Source organism: Juglans microcarpa x Juglans regia, chromosome 4D, assembly GCF_004785595.1.
Source record: "Juglans microcarpa x Juglans regia isolate MS1-56 chromosome 4D, Jm3101_v1.0, whole genome shotgun sequence".
Taxonomy (NCBI): domain Eukaryota; kingdom Viridiplantae; phylum Streptophyta; class Magnoliopsida; order Fagales; family Juglandaceae; genus Juglans; species Juglans microcarpa x Juglans regia.
In genome coordinates, this window is record NC_054600.1 from 1,427,501 (window position 1) to 1,447,380 (window position 19,880).

Genomic DNA, 19,880 nt, shown 5'->3' on the forward strand with positions numbered 1-19,880 from the left:
AAAATATATATATATATATATATATATATTTATATATATATATATGGTCCTTTCCAATTAAGCACTCAAGAGTAGGGATGGATTTTATATAATCGGACTTAGTTTTTTACAAATCAACGTGTGTGTGTGTGTATATATATATATATATATTGACTTGCAAATAAAATTCTTTTGTATTACCTCAATGCCTTAAGAAGAAAGATATTGATACAGACAAAAATAGGTTTATTGGCAAGTTGCTCTACTATATTATTAATTCTTGTCACCGTGAACAATATGTTAATTTAGTGTTAATCGATACAAGTTCGAATGAATTATGTGTGGTCAAGCTCTCAACTCAATCATACCGAGATCAAGCTGGATTATATCTCATATAATATTGTCTATGTTTTTTTTTAATAAACAATGAAAAATTACTTGTATAGTTCTAAAGTGTACAAGTCTCGTATAGTTTCTACGACTCGTATGAAAAAACATATTTTTATTTATTGTAATTCTACTTTTTTTTAAAGAAACCGATCGAAACTTGCACCCTTATGACTATATCTAATATTACTTATAAACTATATACATATATTATGTATTTGTATATAATGTATGATTATATATAGCATTATTAAACAAAAAGTATATATAGCAATATTGTATGCAAGCGAGCTAACAACTTATCATATTAAATTTAGAGTTAGTCTACTTAGCAATCATACACCACATATCTGTTGAGTATAAGAAATCTTATTTTTTTCTCTCTCTCAGTAGGTGTGTAGTGTACGGCTGCTCAATAGAATTTTTCTTAAATTTTATAATAATATGATTTGTCAAGGAGTAATAACAAGTTTTATACAAGTTTTTAATGGAGTGATATTATTTAAAAATAATTTATAAAATAGTTATAGATAAATTCATGACTCTTGTTATACGAAATTATGTAGTTTAAAATTAAAATAGCTAATTTGTGTGCTCGTTAATCTACTATTTAATAACCAAATCAAATTGAAATTCAGATTCTGGCTTAGCTTAATCGAATTGAAATCAAACCATCTACCGTCGTGAAGAATGAAGATGACAATTTCTTGGTACTTTCTCTTGTTTTATTTCTTAGGCTATAAGCCCTATAAATAGAGAGGACTGAGCGGGTAATCTCTCTTCTTCTTATGTAACAAAGAATCAAGATCTTCTGAATTTCTCAACTGGATAAAGGAAAGTTGTCTAGGGTTTTAGACAGAGAGAGAGAGAGGAGAAAAATACCCCCCCTTCCCCCTCAAAAAAAAAAAAAAAGGGAACCTTATTCAGGGTTTTAGACAGAGAGAGAGAGAGAGAGAGAGAGAGAGAGATGGGAAACTGCTTTTCGGATGTGCAAGGAGGAATGCAAGCCGTGGGTGGGGTCCAACAGAGGCCCACAGCGGCCACCACCATGACCCACAACGATGGCGGCCACAACGATGCCGTTGACTTCTTCTACAGGTCTCGGGGGCTCCAGCAACTCTTCACGCAAATCGAGGTAGTTGCAGCGGTTTTATTATTATCTCGTTCCAGTTTGCAATTGAATAACCCTATAATCGATCAATATTCATTCTCATATTCCATATTTATAATTTTTTTTATGGGATGTTATGTATTTTTCATGAGATACGGAGTGGTGAATAGTAAAAAAATTTCTTTGCAATTATATAGCACGCGCAACTTCGTGTGTGTGTGTGTGAATTCTACTTCTTGTCCTATTGTTTATTCGCTACCTAACTTTGGCCCAAATTCGTCCCATTACTTATTCTGTTACCCCACATTGGCTGAAGCTCGTACTATTGTTTATTCTGTGTAGTCAATTCTCAGAGTTCTCTTTTTCTTTAATCTCTGGTACTCTGTTTTGTTGTCGAGGACAAGGCTGGGACGAGAGTTGAACAGGATATTATTTTTTGGTTCAAACCACCTTTACTTGTCCTAATTTTATTATTGTTATTATTATTTATATCATGGTAATTGTTACTTTCTTTTTGGTTAGGAGAAACAAGAACTATAGTGCTTGAAGGTCCTTTTTTTTTTCCTGCAAATTATAGGTGGACTGATACTCTGTTACTCCATATTTCATTTGGAATTTTTGAGTAATAATCTATTTGATCTCACAGTGAATTTGAGAATGAGACATTGCCTTGTCGCACTGCCCCCAACTTGTGTGGTTGTGTGGCATGTCGTGGAGGAAGCAATCTTGGAAGCAAAGACACTGCTTTGGTACAGTGCCCACTTTTTTGGTTGTATGGCATGTTGTGGAAGATGCATTCTGGGAATCACTTTGGATGAAAGATTCATACCTAAGATTTCAATCAATTTTTAAGCTAGCTGAAATTGAATCTAGAACTCGGTTTCCAGTTTCATGACCCCAGCATAATCTTATTCACGAATGGTTACAATGGGAATGCCTGTAAAACACAAGTATATTTACTTTTTAGTGGGTGATCTAATTCTTCTTCAGGAAAAGTTCACCTGTAGTACCATGCATAAATAAATGCAAGCTGCAGAACTTGACCAAAAAACTGAAACCTCTTATACCAGAAATAAATAAATACTGCTAATGATTTCGTATTTATATTAGTGTTTTGTTTTGCATGCATACGTTTGGCAAGTTATCGTAAAAAGTAGTTTTCATTGTATGGGCTGACAGGGCTTGTTTGGAAACACAAACTATCTCATCTTATCTCAAAATTTTTCTCAACTTCATTCTCAAACATCACTCAACACAAACACTTTTCAATTCCAAATCTTCAACTCTTTCATTTAATCATTACCTAATCATTACAACTTTTCAAAACTTCCAAACAAAATACAAAAAATAATACTACGTTTTCAAATTTCAAAACAAAAATAATGTTAAAAAATTAGATTCTAACAATATTTTAACTTTATAATATTTTTATTCAATTTTCTCTCTCATTTCCCAAAACTCATAAAACATCTTAACTCAAACAATTTCACTATCATTCACAGAATTCTCGTCTCATCTCACTTCCCAAACGAGCCCTGAGGTCCTAGGTTACCATCGAGTGGTGGGTCCAAAGGACCTTGTCTTGGTGAGGTTCCACATCATAGAAAAAAAATATACCTCCATAATAAACTCTTGAAGATCTGAGTTTATGCTTGGTAAATGAAGCATGTAGGGCATGCAACACTATGTTGACTTTGGTATTCTCTCTCGGGGATGAGGCTAAAAACCTAAGAGGGGCCATTATGATTATTTTTCTACTGTTCTTCACTGCTTTGGGAAGGCGTGGCCCCCGCCCCCTCTTGGCTGTGTTTCTGTCATTGACTTGTTGATGCAGAATCTTACTTTACTGTTTGGCCTATAAATAATTTCTTAGAATTGGGAAATAGGTAGCATTGTGGGGTTTCCATGTGTTTGAGGGCTTAGACAAATGATGGTGCTTTGCTTACAGTGTGAACAGACTTCCCATACATCGTAATTGATTAAAATGTATGTGCCTGCATGTTCTTTCTATGGTTGCGTTGTTACGTTGCTACCATGAACCACATATATGAGCCAGTGAGGCCGACTACAAAATGCTCCCCCAAGTGTAACATGAGCAAGATTCCCTTTTTGTTGACGTCCATTCCAACTTTGGGCCTTAGGGTATCAGACAAAGCCATTGATTCCAAATTATGTCTGCAATATATGATAATGTGCTACTTTAGAATCTATTGGTTGTTGAGGATTGGGAATGGAATAATGTTATCCCTTTGCTCATATCCTGGACCACTAGATGCTTATATTTGTCTTTTCTTACTGATGTTGACCACCATTGTTCCCCTGTTTGTTTCACTCATTTTGTTAGAAATAACAGCCAAGTCATGAAATCTAAGGTTTGAATATTCATAAAATTTTTTTTGATAAGTAATAAAAGATTTTATTCTCAAGATATAAGCATAAGCCCAAGTACACAGGATGTATACAAAGGAAATACCTACTACTTTCCAAAAATGAAAACAAAACTAAAACAGATTCTGGAAATTATCTTCCATTACAAAAGTTTTAGCCCACAAACTCAAAGTACTAAAGAAAAAATCCCTAAGTTCTTCCAATGAACGTTCTTTGTCTTTGAAACATCTCTCATTCCTTTCAAGCCATAGGCACCACATGAGACAAGAAGGAATCATCTTCCAAACATGAACAACATTCTTGCTACCCTTCAATTCCTTCCACTCTACCAATAAATCCACCACTTCCTTGGGCATTATCCAAAGTAAACCAGTCCGATTCAAAACCTCATTCCACAAGAACCTGGCCACTTCACAATGAAGAAAGAGGTGATTAACAGATTCTCCATCCTTCTTGCACATGACACAACAATCAGCAATGTACATGCCTCTCCTTCTAAGATTTTCAGTTGTTAACACTTTGCCCAATGATACCACCCAACAGGGGAGAAAAAAAAAAAAAAAAAAACCTTGGAAGGAACTTTCACTTTCCATATGTTTTTCCAGGGGAATTCACAACTCCTGTGACTGGTTAATATTCTGTAAAATGAGGAGACTGAGAACTTAGAATTTCCTGTGGGAATTCACAACTCATAATTTTTTTAAACATGCCAAAGTGTTTGTTGACTATTTCAGTTCCTCACATAGTAACCAAATTCATAAATTAAAGGCTACAGTGTAAGTTTTTAATAATTAGCCTGTCATTCCCTTTGAAAACAAAATTGGGCACACCTGAAACCCACATGAAAGAACTTACCTTTTCATGATTGGCATGTCCCATCGCATCGTTTTGCCCATCCTATCTCACCCAAGCATAGAATGAGTTAAAAAGATTCGTCTCCCAATCCTATGCTGCTCTGATGAAGTCCACTGCCCATTGAGGTTATCCGTTCGGAAATTTAAATTATGTCACTGATGCATCCTTAGGCTGAGCAATGGGCAATAGTTCCTGAAAATCCACAATGCCACCCATATCTAGCGAATGGACAACAGAACTGCACGAATTCCATCAGTTGGAGGTGAAAGAAAGTGGTTTAAAACAAAAGAGCAGCACATGCAGATAGAATAACAATTGCCAAAATCCAAATCTCCTATAATACTATCCCATCCGAAGTTTGTCTTTTTCATTTTGTTCTGTACTGTTAACTTGTTTATTTTGCTTTCTCAAAATGTACTCATATAATTTAAATCTATGTTGCAGTTATCGTTGGCCGCATTTAACTTGCGTGATCGTGACATCACTTCAAAGGTATTCCTTTGTATTCTTAACCTTATGTTTGATAGTGATGTTTAGTGAGGGATTATAATGCAACTTTTCCTTTGCTGAATTTTTATGTGCTCTATGGTCCATTTTCATTGCCTTTATATTTTATATTCTTAGTTTACTTGCTTATTAAAATAAATTCTATTTTTAGCGGTTTGGAAATAATGATCCAATTCACACCGTATTACTGAGAAGTGTAGTATAATATTTCTTAAACACACATAATTCTATGAATTGATTAGGTCTAAGTTTTGAGATGACTATCTCCTGTGTGGTTTTCACGTGTAAAAGGTGGATTTTCAGGGTCTAAAAGGGCATGCGAGCTGTCCATTGCTTTATATTTTAGCTAATGCTTTTTAAGAGTCTTATGTTCAGATAGATAGTTGTATATAAGGGGTATTTTAGATATACTTGAGTTTAGCCTTCCTGTTTTGTGACTTTCACCATATTCTTCTAATGGGCTGGAATACTATATACGTGGATGATAACTGTATGATTACTTCATATTGATGATCCTAGAGCACTGGTAGCTCTAGGATTTGTTGATCAGGACTCAGGAGGTTATATGCCTCCATGGAGACTCTCAAAAAAGAAATGGATTTCAAATTTTGAGATTTTCTTGCTTCTTCTGTTAGCTCAACCTTTTAATGATTGAACCTATGACCCCATTGCTTTGGTTTTAAGTATTGTTTGCTCAAAATTGCTGGACACTGAGCTTACACCACATTTGTTTTTAGTGTTTTTCCTTCTAGTATACGAGTACACGGGGGGACTTGGGCTATGCCTATTACTCATCCATAAAATTCTTGTTTGCTGAAAAAAAAAAAATAAAGTTTATGAGTGCTTGTCATTGTTTTATAGGCAGTGTGAAAATTACATGTGCCATGAGTGGTATATACACATGTAGCGAGCTAAACAATTACTCCATATTAGCTGTTTCTGATAAAAGGTGCTTATATATCTGAATGCCTGAGTTTTTCAGTTCACGGAAGTTTGTTTAGGTGCTTGTATCAGATTCATTCATGTTTTGATCAGGCTTGCCGTACTTACTTTCAGTTAAGCTAAATATATTTTATTTTATTCAGAGTGATCCCATGGCAGTGGTGTACGCTAAGAAAATAGATGGAAAACTGGACGAGTTAGGTCGCACTGAGGTTGTACTGAATAGCTTGAATCCCACGTGGATAGAAAAAGTTACAGTTGCATTCCAGTTCGAGATCATGCAACCGTTGGTGTAAGCTTTGCAGCTTCCTTTAATTGCTTATCTTTGTGGAGATATATCTTGTTTACCGCAAGTCCCGTTTTAATTTGATTGCTTTTGACTCATGATTCTCTCCTTTCTTTTTTGATCCAGATTTCATGTGTATGATATTGATACAAAATATTATAATGTACCCGTGAAGGTATATCATAGTTTCTGCTTAGTATCTATCATTTCAATTTCCCATGTACATGGGCTATGCCTACTTTCTACCATCAATAAAATTATTATTAATCAATCAAAGAAAGAAGTATTTATCATTTCAATTCATATTTTATAGATTTTGTTTGTTCAATTATAAGTTGTACTGAAATATACCATAAACAAACTTATCAAAATATATATATATATATATACCATAAACAAAAAAAGATCAACATGCTAGTGTTACTATGGTAGTATCTCTGCCAATCTTAAGTGCTGAATACTGCAATTTGCAAGGTAAAAGTCTTATACATTGTAAAGTGTGAATTTTATACTGGTTTCTCTGAGAAAATGTGTGTTGATCACACTATACTTTTGCAATTCTGCTAAGCGGTAATTTTGTTGATACATGTTAATAAACATTGAAATAGCAACAAAGTTAGTTAATAAACAATTATAAACAGATATCTGATGCCAATTGTGTATGCATGTACGTACGCATGTACATATGTATGTACGCATATGTATCCTTTTGCCTTGCAGACATTGAAATTGGAGGATCAAGATTTTCTTGGAGAGGCCACTTGTGTTCTATCAGAGGTATCACCTTGGGATACATAATACTTTTTCACTAATCTAGTGTAAATTGAGTGCAAAGTTATTTAATTATAGGATTTCCACCTTACAAATTTTAACAGCAGAAGGACCATTGTGTAAGCTAGTTCCCTACTTTAGAGATATTTTATTATATTAGATTACATGCTTTCCAACTGCTGCCATTTTCAAATAAGTGGCTTAAATTATTTTATGTTGTTTTGCTCATCATGTGATGAACATCAATATCCCTTCACTCTATCTCTTTTACTTGGCAGATAGTGACAAAACAAAGTAGGAGTTTAACCCTAAATCTCCATGGCAAAAGTGGGCATACTGGTTTGAGGAACTTAGGGGTACTCACAATTCATGCAGAGGAATTGGTTGCTTCAAGGAGTGCAGTTGAGATGATATTACGTTGTTCATACTTGGATAACAAGGACCTATTTTCTAAAAGTGTATGTATTTGCAAAGCAGATACCTTAAAAGGTTTTTGTGTCACTTATGCATGTATATTCCTGATTATGTTTCATTCTTAAATTTTGTCATTTTATTCTAGGATCCATTTTTAAGAGTATCTAGAATTGTTGAGAGTGGGGGCTCCATTCCAATATGCAAGACTGAGGTGGTGAACAACAATTTAAATCCAACTTGGAAGCCCCTATGCCTGAGTATGCAGCAGTTTGGAAGTAAGGTAAGTTTGTCACCTTATGATTCTTGGTCGCATCAGATCATAGATTATTGGATGTTCTATTATTTTGATGATTAAGATGATGTATATGGCACATAAAGCTTGACTTGATACAGGATAACCCATTAATTATCGAGTGCTTTGATTTCAACAGCAGTGGCAATCATGTGCTCATTGGGTAGGTGGAACTCATCGAATGTAGAGATTCATGTTGATTTGTTTTCCCTTTTTCTTGTTATCGCAGTTTAGTCTCTGGTCTAAAGAAAATCATTTATTTAAATTTACCTCATCAGTAAGCTTCAGAAGTCAGTGGCAGACCTGGAAAAACTTCATAAAGGTAGAAGCGGAGCCAATCTTATCTTAACATCTCATCATGGTCATGAGAAGGTACGTATTCATTCCTTCAGAAAGATTTTATAAATTATTTTATGTTAATCCTTTTATTTAGATCCTCATTTGTCCAATAATTTGTCAATATAGGTTTTATTACTAAACTAGCACACACAAGCGATGCTTATTTATATGCCCGTATACTTGGGCTTTTGCCTATTCTTAATTAGTAAAATTTTGTTTACCAATAAAAAAATTGTCAATATAGGTTTTAAAGGGACAGCTGTTTGTGGATCAATTTTGCGAGAAGGAACAATACAGCTTTCTTGATTACATTTCTAGTGGATTTGAGCTTAACTTTATGGTTGCTATTGACTTTACAGGTAAATATTATTTGAATTTCTATAGGAATAATTTAGCATACTTGTGGTAATTGAATTTGTTTGGTTTTTCACTTATAAAAAAAAAAATTGCTTGGTTTGCTTTTTCTAGTTATAAAGGTTTTTGCTGCATGTCTTATTCATAATTTGAATATTTAAGTTATTTTTTCTAGCCTCAAATGGAAATCCTCGGAATCCAGAATCTTTACACTACATCGATCCTTCTGGCCGGTTGAATTCATATCAGAAGGTAAGGGCCGTAAGGCTGTGCATCCTCTGGTGCTTTCAAGAGGGTATTAGTTTCACTCTGAAATTTGTATAGGTGTATTTTTCATTTACATTGATTTGGTCCATAGACGTGTTTCTAAATTGCTGTCTTTTGTCTGTTATGACTCAATATGATCTAGTGGCTTGTTTTCAATATCCAATTTGGTTGCTCACGTCAATAGCAATCTTTGGCATATATATATATATATATATATATATATATATATTGTAACTAAAACAAAAGTTAACATATATCTAAAAAAGCAATCATCATTGATTGGTGAAGTCACTGTACTCTGCATGATTAACTAAAATTATTTGCAGGCTATAATAGATGTCGGGGAGGTCATTCAGTTTTATGATTCTGATAAGCGTTTTCCTGCCTGGGGCTTTGGAGGAAGAACATCTGATGGCACTATCTCGCATTGTTTCAACTTGAATGGAAGTGCGGGTGGCTTTGAGGTGAGAGGAGCTGATTTTATAATTCTTAATTTGCTGCATCATCTCTGATCAGCATTTTGGATGTTGTGATATACTAGCTGTTTTCAAACGAGTATCACTTTTCTTGTTTATCTTCTTGCAATCTTATAGTTAGCCCCGGAATTTTTGTTTGGTGGAGAAATGAAGTCTAGTTTTTAACATATTTCGATACCGATAATTTAGTAACTCATATAGTGGCTTCCTTTATTACTTTTTGTAGTTTTTGATAATTCAGCATCCAAAACTTGGATACTCCATTATTGTTTGTCCTTAAATTTAAATATTTCTCATTTTTTCTTCCCTATTATTTTTTATGGTCTTACATAGGATGTCACAGTAAGTTTTAAGCAAATAGAAAACTTATAATAAATTAGTTGAAAAACAGTAAACACCCTATAGAAAGTCTTCGCAATCCGTTAAAAAAGAGAGACCAATGATTGTGTATGTAATGAAAATGATACCACCATAGGTTGCACACTGAAAATAAGTTATTTTTATTTTAGGATTAGTAGGCATAAGGTCTTAGTAGCTACACAATGCAACATGTTCATATACTTATGAAAACTGCATTTTCGTACTTTTAAGTAACAGTCAGCTTCTTTTATTATTAATAGGTCGAAGGAGTTGAGGGGATCATGACTGCTTACGCAAGTGCTCTACATAATGTAGCTCTGGCAGGACCAACTTTATTTGGCCAAGTGATTAACACAGCTGCTCAAACTGCAGGCCAGTCTCTCTCGTACAATAGCAACAAGTATTTCGTCTTGCTCATTATTACGGTAAATAGAATTTTGACTTTATTTGATGTCTCTTTCCATCAATCCCTCATCCGTTAATTTAATAAATTGCCACCTTTTCTAGGATGGAGTTCTTACTGACCTTCAAGAAACAAAAGACGCATTGGTGAAGGCATCTGATCTTCCTCTATCAATTCTTATAGTGGGGGTGGGAGGTGCAGATTTTGGACAAATGGAGGTAAACCTTTGTTTTCTAATTTAACAACCTCTAACACTCCTGTGAATGAATTATTAGTATCCCAGATATTCAGTAAATTATCTTTAGAATTTTGCCTTGAATCAGTCTGCTATCTCACTTAGTTTTTGGCAGGTTCTTGATGCCGATAATGGACAACGATTAGAGAGCTCTACAGGTCGTGTTGCTACACATGACATCGTACAGTTTGTTTCAATGCGAGATGTGCATGGTAAGTACGCACTGACTGTGTTTGTCCATACAAAGCCTTTCATGTCACCTCTAAATCATCAACTGACTGTAACTTCGCATTCAGAAGTTTCTCTGGGTTGGTATTGTTTTCAAAATGCGTGATGAGTTAGTGGGCTAAAGTAAAAGTTTTACGTAAAATCCCAAAATAAGATACCCAGTAGTGCAATGTCGGACTGGAATGTGCCACTCTGCAAGAGGAAGACCTTCACATTCAAGTTTTGCTCAACTGATCCATGCTCAAATTGGCCAAAATTCATTCCAGCTCGCATTGGTGAAAGAAAAATGAAAAATAAGTAAAAGGAAACATATGGTTTTTCCATTTGGATAATTAGTCATGATTTAGTGAAGAAAGGAAAAAATGGTGGGTTTGGACTGAGCATGAACTGACGTTGGTAGTGCCGTTTTGTTCCTTAATTACACTAGTTATCTCTATTTAAGAGTTAAGAGGTTGAGTGACCAGTTGGAAAATTGCATGCTTGGATAATTGGATGCTTTACAAATTATAACCCAAAAACCAGTTCTAGTTGACGTTAGTATCATCAGTTTGGTTTGCTTTGAACTAAGAAAGTGAATGTGGTGTGGGCAGGTGGGCGGATATCTGTGGTACAGGCTCTTTTGGAAGAGCTACCAGGGCAGTTTTTGACGTACATGCGGCGTAGAGATATCAAGCCACGCCCTCTCCATGTAGCCCAAACGTCTGGCTTTAACAGCAACCACGAGCCCGTGCTAATAGATTGACCTACCTGGAAGGAGCTTTTCATTCTTCTCTCTTTTTTTTTTTTTCACTCTTGATATGTTCATAAAGCATTTGATTGTTTCTCATATAATATATGTGATTTATAAGTCTACGTTATATATATATATATATATATATATATATATAAAGCATTCAATATTCTCTTTTCTTTTTTTTTTCTTTTTTTTTTTTTTTTTTTTTTTTTTTAATTTTAGATTCAGTTTATTGTCAATCTATTACTTGTACTGATGCTGATTTTTTTTAAAAATTTATTTATAGCAAATAATCAGGTAACAAAAGTGCTAGTTTGATGTAACTGCTAGGCTATAGTTTGGTAACCTGCCTACTTAAATTCCTTTTTTCCCCCTTTGATATATATGATATATGGAATAGGATTCTTTCTATTTCATTTAAAATAGAAAGTAACCTAGTAAAAATAAAATTTCATTCATTGCAAAGCTCCTCAATCCCCTATGTTCAAAACTACCTCTAGCATTGCGCTCCTCCATCCAAAGATGTGGGTAGAGATTTCACTTAATCGCCTCAGGCTACCCAAATCCAGGGCCGCCGCAAGCCGTTGCCGCTACCTCAGCCTTTTGGCAATTCACCCACCTACTCGATCAACAATCCTCCAAATAGACTGCAAAAACAGACTATCTCATATATTTTGGAGCATTTATTCTTCTCATTTTAAGTGTTTTAAATTCACATTCTTTCATTAAAACTCTCAAGGAATAATTTTAATAAGACTTTTTCAATTAAGAACTATTCTTACAAGAATAGTGCATAACCATGTATTCCTTAATTTTAGTTATATTTTTCAAACTTCTCGGAATTGTACAGGCTCAAAGACACTCACACAAACAATATTTATTGCTCCAACGGCCATGGAGGACTCGAGTCCGAACAAAACAATTTTCTAATTTTATCACTGTACTGATATTTTTGAAACATAAAATAATGGCCTCGTTTGGAAAATGAGATCAGATGAGAAATATTTTAATAGTAATAAAATAGTTTGAGTAATATGTTTTAATATTAGATTTTGAAAAATAAGAAAAAAAATTGAATAAAAAATTATAAAATTAAAATATTGTTAGAATATAATTTTTTAATATAAATTTTATTTAAAAATTTATAAAAAATTTAATTATTTTTTATGTTTTGTTTAAAAGTTTGAAAAAGTTATACTTGAGAGTGTGCAAAGCCTCTACCAGCTCTGACTGACTGATGTCCGCACCGACTCCGATGGAGTCTAAAAAAAAAAAATGGGAATTCAAGGTCAGAGTCGGAGCCAACACTGGGTCCAAGCTCCGAATTCCAACTCCTATATTTAACTAAATATATTAAAAATTGTAATAAAAGTGTAAGCCATTTGAGTGGCCTAACAGTCGACATGGTATTTTGCAAATACTTAGTCCTGCGTTCGAGCCCCCATACAGACTGATTTCATTAAATTTTCTGTCTTTATAAAGAAAATTTGCCCTATCATTGATGGCTCATGCATTTATTTATTTATTACCTAATGATTAAAGAAGTAACTATTAATGTATTTGAATTTCTTTTATATTATTTTAAAAATATTTAAACATGTTTAAAAAATATTTGAAATAAAAAACAAAAAAAAAAAAGTACAATTTGCGTTACGCAACACAAAAAGTGGGCACCTTGCGGCATAGTAGTACCACTTTTTTATAAAATGATGCCGTTTTGAAAGCATCTGTCTCTGCTGCCGTGGCTGTGCTTTTCGACCGTTCCATCAAGGATGAAGCACCACAATCTCCGATCCCATGCTCTATTGCACCAAAGTAGGCACCATAATCTCCGATCTCGTCTCTGTTACTATGAATTTTTTTTCTTTTTTCTTTTTTGTTAAGATTGTGGGTTTGGTTGCTGATCAGTGAATGTTTGGTGGGTTTGTTTGGATTTTGGATGAATATTTGGTGGATTCTCTCCCTCCCTCTCCCTCTATGGCTCTGACGTTCCAACTCCTATCGGAGTCAGAGTCGCCGTTGGTCGGAGTCAAAAGTCGAAATTTGGAGTCTGGACCTAGTTATAATGATTAGATGAAAAAAATTAAAGATTAAAAAGTGTTTATATTTGAATGATATTTGAGAACAAGATGAGATAAAATGTCATGAAATAGGATGCAATGGGTTCTCAGAAAGGGAAGGAAAAGAAGAAAGAAAGACCTATTTCAGTGTAAATTATTCAAATGTAACTTTTACAGAATACGGTGTGCCCTGTTTAATAATATTTCAGCATATCCAGAGCAATCTATTGTCCCAGCATAGTGTGCCATGGCCTCAAATTACAGCAATTATGGTAAATGTAAAATGTCCTGATCTGATTCACACAATCCTTTCCCGGAGCACCCTGGCTAGTCATCTAAGGACCAAAAATTGCAGAAACATGTTATCAAACAACCAGCTCCATTTGATGTTATCAAAAGCAACAGAATTTTAATGGAAATTTCAGCCAGACTTTAATTTTGTTTGCAAAAGCGAGGATCTCATCGATGGGGGAAAGACGATCTCCAGAAGGTTTTGGAAGAATCCTTTATCGTATATGTTATTTTTAACAACCTGCATATCTTCTAGCGGCGATTTTCGGAAAAAGGCTCTCCATTTGCTCTTCGGAGGATTTCCTTCACTTCTCATCCCACTGACACTAGCTTTAAGGGCAGCAGCACTTGCCTTTGCTTCATTTAGCTTCCTCTGCCAGCTTAAGTAATCTTGCCACTTGAAAGTCTGTATGAAAAATCCACATAGCCCATTAATTTTCAGGGTTCTAGTAACGAACCCAAAGCAGTACGGTTGCAATGCAGCTAAATGATAATATATTAGTTTCACAAAAGAAAAACGAGCTACAGTATGAATCACCACACGCATAATAGCACAGGACCATTGGCCATTAGAACCTAGAAATTCTAAAAGAAACTGCAGATGGCGAACGAGGAAAAGGACTAAATAATTTTTTTACGAGTGAAGCTCCTCTGACTTCACAAAATAGATATGGCCTCAATATTCTCCAAGATAATGGTCAAAAGCAAAAGGAACCAGTACGTCTAGGTTTTGAGAGAAAGATACCACTCAGCAAAGGCAACCTTGATTTCAGTGGAAGCCAATTGTTCAAAGAATCTTTCTTTCTAAGTTACTTCCATAAGCATGCTGATACTCACTAAAATTTAACAGAATGACGCATATTTCAAGCATCCAAGTTGCCAACTAATATTGTTTTTTATAGAAATTTCATTATCAGAAATGTGACGTGATGTACTTCAGAGATCAAGCAGTTGTTTTCACTGTATCATCAGCATTTAGAGAATTACATGTACCACAAAAGCTGCAAGCCTGAAACCATTTGAAGCACACCATAAACCAAACCCTCTCTTCTCCCACCAAAAGAAACCAACAAAATTAAAAGAAGAAAATTTCAGAAAGTCATCCTGATGCAGCAATGCAATGTAATGAGTTTTTCCAAACATCTTTTCCTCACTGTAGATTATGAAGAGAGAAGATAAAAAATTGTTTCAGCAAAGTCAGAAGGGAAAATAAACCTCATTCGTCGTGGTATTTGTGAGGCATAGGTTGGCATGGTAGCCAAAGAAACCTGCCAATAGCAGTGAAACTATTGCCAGAAACACCATCAGAAGTATTTGAGTATTGTAGGAGGCCAACAACCACTGCGTCACACAAGAAAACTATTAAGCAAACACAAGAGAGTCGGTAAATAGACATTTGTTATAGCCCATACCCCACACAGAATTAGAAATGTGAAATCTAACATAAATGGTTCAACTATGGGACTTCAACATTGAAAAGAACTAAATATTCGCCTATTATCAGAAAATAAATCAGAAAGTGATAAGCTTTTAGACTTATTCTTAAGTTGCCACAGAAAAAAATGGACAAAAAGAAATCTTTGGATAACAAAGAAGCAAAATAAAGAAAGCAGTCACCTGTACAACATGTGGAGCTAAACTACGAAAAGAATTGTCAATGCCATAATAGACTGCAAGAAATAGAGGAATGGATATTACATTTAGCCTCAAATGTAACTAAACCATTAACTAGAAGATGTCTCAAACAAATATCAATTTACCAGTTAAAATATAAGTAACTCTTAATTCTTTTAATTGTCCAGCAAGAACCAACCCAATGGCAACTGTGCCATATATGCAGAGAAGAAAATGCCTGCAAAATCACTAAAAAAACAGATTACATAAATAGATCATAAAAAAGTTAAATAAACAAAGTAAGAGCAAACAGAAACAGTATATCGATACACATATCCAATAATGTTGATACCATCAAAGACACTGCCCATTCATTGATTTAGAATAAATTGCAAAACCAAATACTTAAATGACACAAAATCATGCAGTACTCACCACAAAAGAAAAGCCATAAAGTAGCGAGTGTTTCTCTCCCCTATACAGTTATTCTGTAAAAATTGAAATATTTTAACAAACACCACATAGAACATCAATTTATACAAGAGAGAAGATTTGAGAATTCAACCATCCATCCACAATGATGATCAAAGCGAGCAACACAGCGATCACAAACGCTGCAGTGCTTGGACCTGGCAGGTCTGAGCCAAAGAAATAGAAAAAATGAAAGGTCAGTGCAAGTTGAATTCCAGAGAAACTTCATCACCAACAAGAAAAGGGTGATAAACTCACTTGGGAATTTTGCAAGTTGAACATTCTTTCTCGGAATAAATAATACCGTCGTATGGATAGGCAGAGATATATTTTGAAACATTATCCGCCTTCACAGTTCCTGGATCAGAAAAGCTAGTCAATAGAAAGAGCAGAACACCGACACCAACAGCCAACAAGCTTGTGTACCTGCAAGGACATGCAATGAATAAGAAAACTCAAAATGGAATTGTGCTAAAATAAACTAAAATAAAAGAGCCAGAGACTGTTGCGTTTGGGTTGTGAGTTAATCTCAGATATTCTGTGAATAGGAGTGAAAAAATAATGATAGAATATTGAATAGTAGTTAAGTAGGTGAAAATTAATAATAAAATAATAAATAGTAGTAGAGTATTCTCACTACCCAAACTAGCAGTAAGTTACAGACTCCTTAACATATACCTGTGAACTCCACTTAGATAATAGCCAGGAATATATTCAAAGGAAGTATTTGCAATATAGTAATAGGTTCCTCCAATTATTGCGAGATATATGATCTGCAACAAAACAGTAAAAATAACTGAGATTAATTCTAACTGGGAAAGAAAAGGAACAATATTTTCTAGACTGAATCATTAGTAAGCACAAATTTTTACAAATCCACAAGTGACATGATATAACAATTGAGCTTCGGTGAGTGCACAGCTATATACATATTCTTTTAAGTTCTTCCCTTTGCAAGACTACCCGCCCACCCCATTCTATACCAACTACCAAGCCCATTCCAGCCATTGGCCGTCTCTTGAGGTGTCGAAATGGAACCTCCCTCCATCCTCAAAACCCCTATATAAAAATCAAAATTTTGATACAACTGTTAACAAAATTAAAGAATAAAATAAAAGGAATTTTCTTCCCATTTCCGTGATTCATCGTCCAAATGCCTAAACATTTTGACGAGAAAAAATAATCTCACTTCCCCGACCATCAATCAATTTCCATCAAAACCCAATTATTTCCCAATTTCACTCTCCCAAAAAGAAATTTATAATCACTCTAATCCCAACCAATAAAAGACGATGAACTCTCATATAGTTTTTTTTTTTTATTGGCACCGGGTGTCCGGAACAGCGTCCCGACTAACCCCGGGCCCTCGGCAAACTCTCATATGGTGGCCATAGAACTAATAGAATTTTGTTTACCAAACCTGTAATATAGGATTGGGTCGGTCGCAGCAGAAATACTCCACGGAGAGCATCGCATTGGTCCCCTTGGAGCCAAACACAGCCCCAACGAACCGCCTACAAAATGCAAAAGCAAAGTGACAAATTAGGGCATAGCGACGAAGCAGATCGCGAAGAAGACTGAGAAGGAGGGAGGGAGTACAGGAAGTAATCGTAGGCGCCGAAGGTAAGGAAGTAGTGGATGCGTTCGATGAAAGTCCCCTGAAAGATAGGCCACTGACCGCAGAGAAAGGATATCACCACTAACAGCGTCACCAGGCCGTGGCAGACCAGAACCCACTGCACCGCCATCTCTCAGACGATTAATGTAAAAATTCAAAATTTTGGAAAAATACAAACGCTCACTGAACACGAAGGAAGATTAACGAGATGTTTCTCAAGGACCAAACGCTCGCTCCTCTGGTTTTGGCGTTGGGTTTGAGTTTTTTGTTCGTGGAAGTCGCAAGTTTTTGTCCTTCAAAAGACCGTTGACTTCCGGTAAAAATGTATGCGACATGTCTTCCGTCATAATAATTTACTTTGGATTATTATTTATCTTTAATTCTATCATCTTTCGTATTATAATTTTTGAAATAAAATATATTATTTTTTATAAAAAAAAGAAAATTACAATAATATTTTATGACATCCTTGGCTTTGTCTTGTTACTATAATCCTGACAAAATCTTTCTAATTCATAAAAAATAAAAATAATTATGAAAATATTGATGTTTAATATTTTTTTTTTTTTGAATTATGAAAGAATTAACTTTAATGAGCTTTATATCTAACCCTCTCTTTAGTAGGTTGTTTCTTTGTTATCTTTTTACAAAAATAAGCTTCATGCTTCTAAAAGAGTAACGTTAGAGAGACAGTGCACATTTTACACTTACTACATGACTACTTTTAGTTTTCTACTTTTTTATTTTAGACTTGAAAGATGTGTGGTGTAGATGATGCCACATCATGTGTGCAAAATAATTGCTCCCAACAGTGACTTCTATTTATATTTATTCAAAAAACTAAGATCATCCCTTAATCCAGAGGAAAACAGGTTGGGCTCAGTGGCTCCTCCTGCCTGCTAAAATCAAGTGTTAAAACTTCCAATCCTAGAAAATCTAAGGCTGAAAAATACAAATATTTGAACAAATGATGTTATGGAAGGATTAATATTATCCCATAATAACATAATTCAGTCGTCTGAAACTGCAATAACTTCTATAACATGATGGTCCTAAAGCTATATTTTATTGCTAACAGAATTAGAATATAACTCTCAGTACAACATATATAGGTGGACGCACGATGATTCACAACATAGAATCCCCAAAGCTTTTCAAAGAATTAAGTATTGAATTTCTACCGTCTGAGTTCTTCTGTATAACAAATTTTCACAATCCAAGATGAAAATCAGAAAAATGTTAATGGAGCTTGAATTCCTGAGCATCCACATTAATAACACTGTTGCAGTCAGATGTCTGAAACATCTATGGTCATGTGCTCTATAATGCCAATGCATGACCTTACTGATTTTTCTATGGACATGGTTTCTGCAAGTTCAGCTTTTGCTATAATTCAGTACAGAAAATCTAACTTGAGAAATCCGTTTTCTTCTGCGTGAAACAAGTGTACCATTTTTAACTGTTCCACGATTGACAGAGAAATTCAGTAAATAACATGTATATAGTAGCATGGTTCTCTTCCTCTCTTTGCACACAAAACTATGTAATGGCTTCATTATCAGCAAGGCCTCCCTCAGCAATTCCGTATAAAACGATACTGATCAGTTGCCACGCCTCCCAGTGCCATGCATGAGAATCTGTTGAGAGTCTGCAAAAATACAAGTTGCCAGGGGCTCAATGCTCAAATAAAGGGACTAGATGTTTTCAAGAGCAACGTGAAATGCAATATGTTTGCAACATACTGTAGCTGAGTAACTTTTCCTGCAATTGCATAAACATGCATAAAATGGAAGGTGGTAAAAATCAGAAGCAAATAAAAACAATGCAATCAGCCACACACCTTATATCACATCATAACTCTGTGTGTGTGTATAAGTTATAACAGCGCTCAGCGTCCTAATAACTAATAGAATTCCCTTCATTGTTTCAGCCAAATGCCAGAGTCTACGCATTTAGATCTTTCTTCTTTATTGTTTGATCATAAATCCGACCATACCATCTGGCATCTAACATAGTTGTTACTTTTAGGTTTGTCGACAGATGGGTAAATGGTCAGGCTTCAAAACAGTCGCAGTGCCTCGAAGAGAGTGGACAGTGAGGTTGTAAATTACTAACTTGCAATTCCTAGTTGCTATGTTGTTCTTGGTGATCTAATTAGTTAACTCGGCAAGATATAATAAGATTATCATGGGGCTGAACATGTCCAATTTTCCTGAATTATTGTCTGCTCGAATTCTTTTAGATAAATTTGCGGGATTCAAAACAGAGCTTAACAGCGCCTGAAACGAACTCGATTTTACTTGTTTGAGCCATTTCGGCCGTAATTAAAAAATCTATCAGCCTTTTTGTTCCTAACTTGAAGATTTGTAATTCCATGCAGGCAAGTGCACTCTTTGGTATCATTTATGTTTTTAACTCTCTCAAATACACTCTTTGGTTGACAAGGATGAGAAAAACGACGAAACGAGCCAAAAATATTTGGAAAGCCTCAAAGGCACA

At 34.8% G+C, this 19,880-nt stretch overlaps 2 protein-coding genes across 3 annotated transcripts; one reads left to right on the forward strand and one right to left on the reverse strand.

Moving 5' to 3' along the window:
- The first annotated feature begins 1,121 nt into the window (after window positions 1-1,121).
- LOC121261506 (protein BONZAI 3) lies at window positions 1,122-11,478 on the forward strand. Of its 2 annotated transcripts, XM_041163928.1 has the most exons (17): window positions 1,122-1,501; window positions 2,124-2,226; window positions 5,165-5,212; window positions 6,313-6,461; window positions 6,582-6,630; window positions 7,176-7,232; window positions 7,505-7,684; window positions 7,786-7,920; window positions 8,034-8,095; window positions 8,211-8,304; window positions 8,516-8,630; window positions 8,801-8,877; window positions 9,219-9,356; window positions 9,989-10,153; window positions 10,236-10,349; window positions 10,482-10,578; window positions 11,185-11,478. In XM_041163928.1, exons 1-17 carry the CDS (start codon window positions 1,428-1,430, stop codon window positions 11,334-11,336), a joined length of 1,809 nt encoding a protein of 602 aa, XP_041019862.1. In that variant the 5' UTR covers window positions 1,122-1,427; the 3' UTR covers window positions 11,337-11,478. The 2 variants fall into 2 exon arrangements, with proteins under 2 accessions (XP_041019862.1, XP_041019863.1); XM_041163929.1 differs by lacking the exon at window positions 2,124-2,226.
- Window positions 11,479-13,512: 2,034 nt separating this feature from the next.
- On the reverse strand, window positions 13,513-17,716 carry LOC121261507 (probable protein S-acyltransferase 17). Its single transcript, XM_041163930.1, has 10 exons — window positions 17,363-17,716; window positions 17,184-17,277; window positions 16,442-16,536; window positions 16,022-16,189; window positions 15,858-15,930; window positions 15,728-15,780; window positions 15,439-15,530; window positions 15,296-15,348; window positions 14,894-15,019; window positions 13,513-14,084 (listed from the first exon to the last, which is right to left on the reverse strand). The coding sequence occupies exons 1-10, from the start codon at window positions 17,509-17,511 to the stop codon at window positions 13,809-13,811; spliced, it is 1,179 nt and encodes a 392-aa protein (XP_041019864.1). The 5' UTR covers window positions 17,512-17,716; the 3' UTR covers window positions 13,513-13,808.
- Window positions 17,717-19,880: the final 2,164 nt, after the last annotated feature.

Coding starts and splice junctions, on each gene's coding strand:
- LOC121261507 (XM_041163930.1), bottom strand. CDS start 17,511: ATGGCGGTGCAGTGGGTTCTGGTCTGCCACGGCCTGGTGACGCTGTTA. Junction 16,537..17,183: donor GACCCAATCCTATATTACAG/GTTTGGTAAACA, acceptor GTTTTGTTGCAG/ATCATATATCTCGCAATAAT. Junction 14,085..14,893: donor CAAATACCACGACGAATGAG/GTTTATTTTCCC, acceptor TTTTTCATACAG/ACTTTCAAGTGGCAAGATTA.
- LOC121261506 (XM_041163928.1), top strand. CDS start 1,428: ATGGCGGCCACAACGATGCCGTTGACTTCTTCTACAGGTCTCGGGGGC. Junction 6,462..6,581: donor GAGATCATGCAACCGTTGGT/GTAAGCTTTGCA, acceptor TTTTTGATCCAG/ATTTCATGTGTATGATATTG. Junction 8,878..9,218: donor GGTTGAATTCATATCAGAAG/GTAAGGGCCGTA, acceptor AATTATTTGCAG/GCTATAATAGATGTCGGGGA.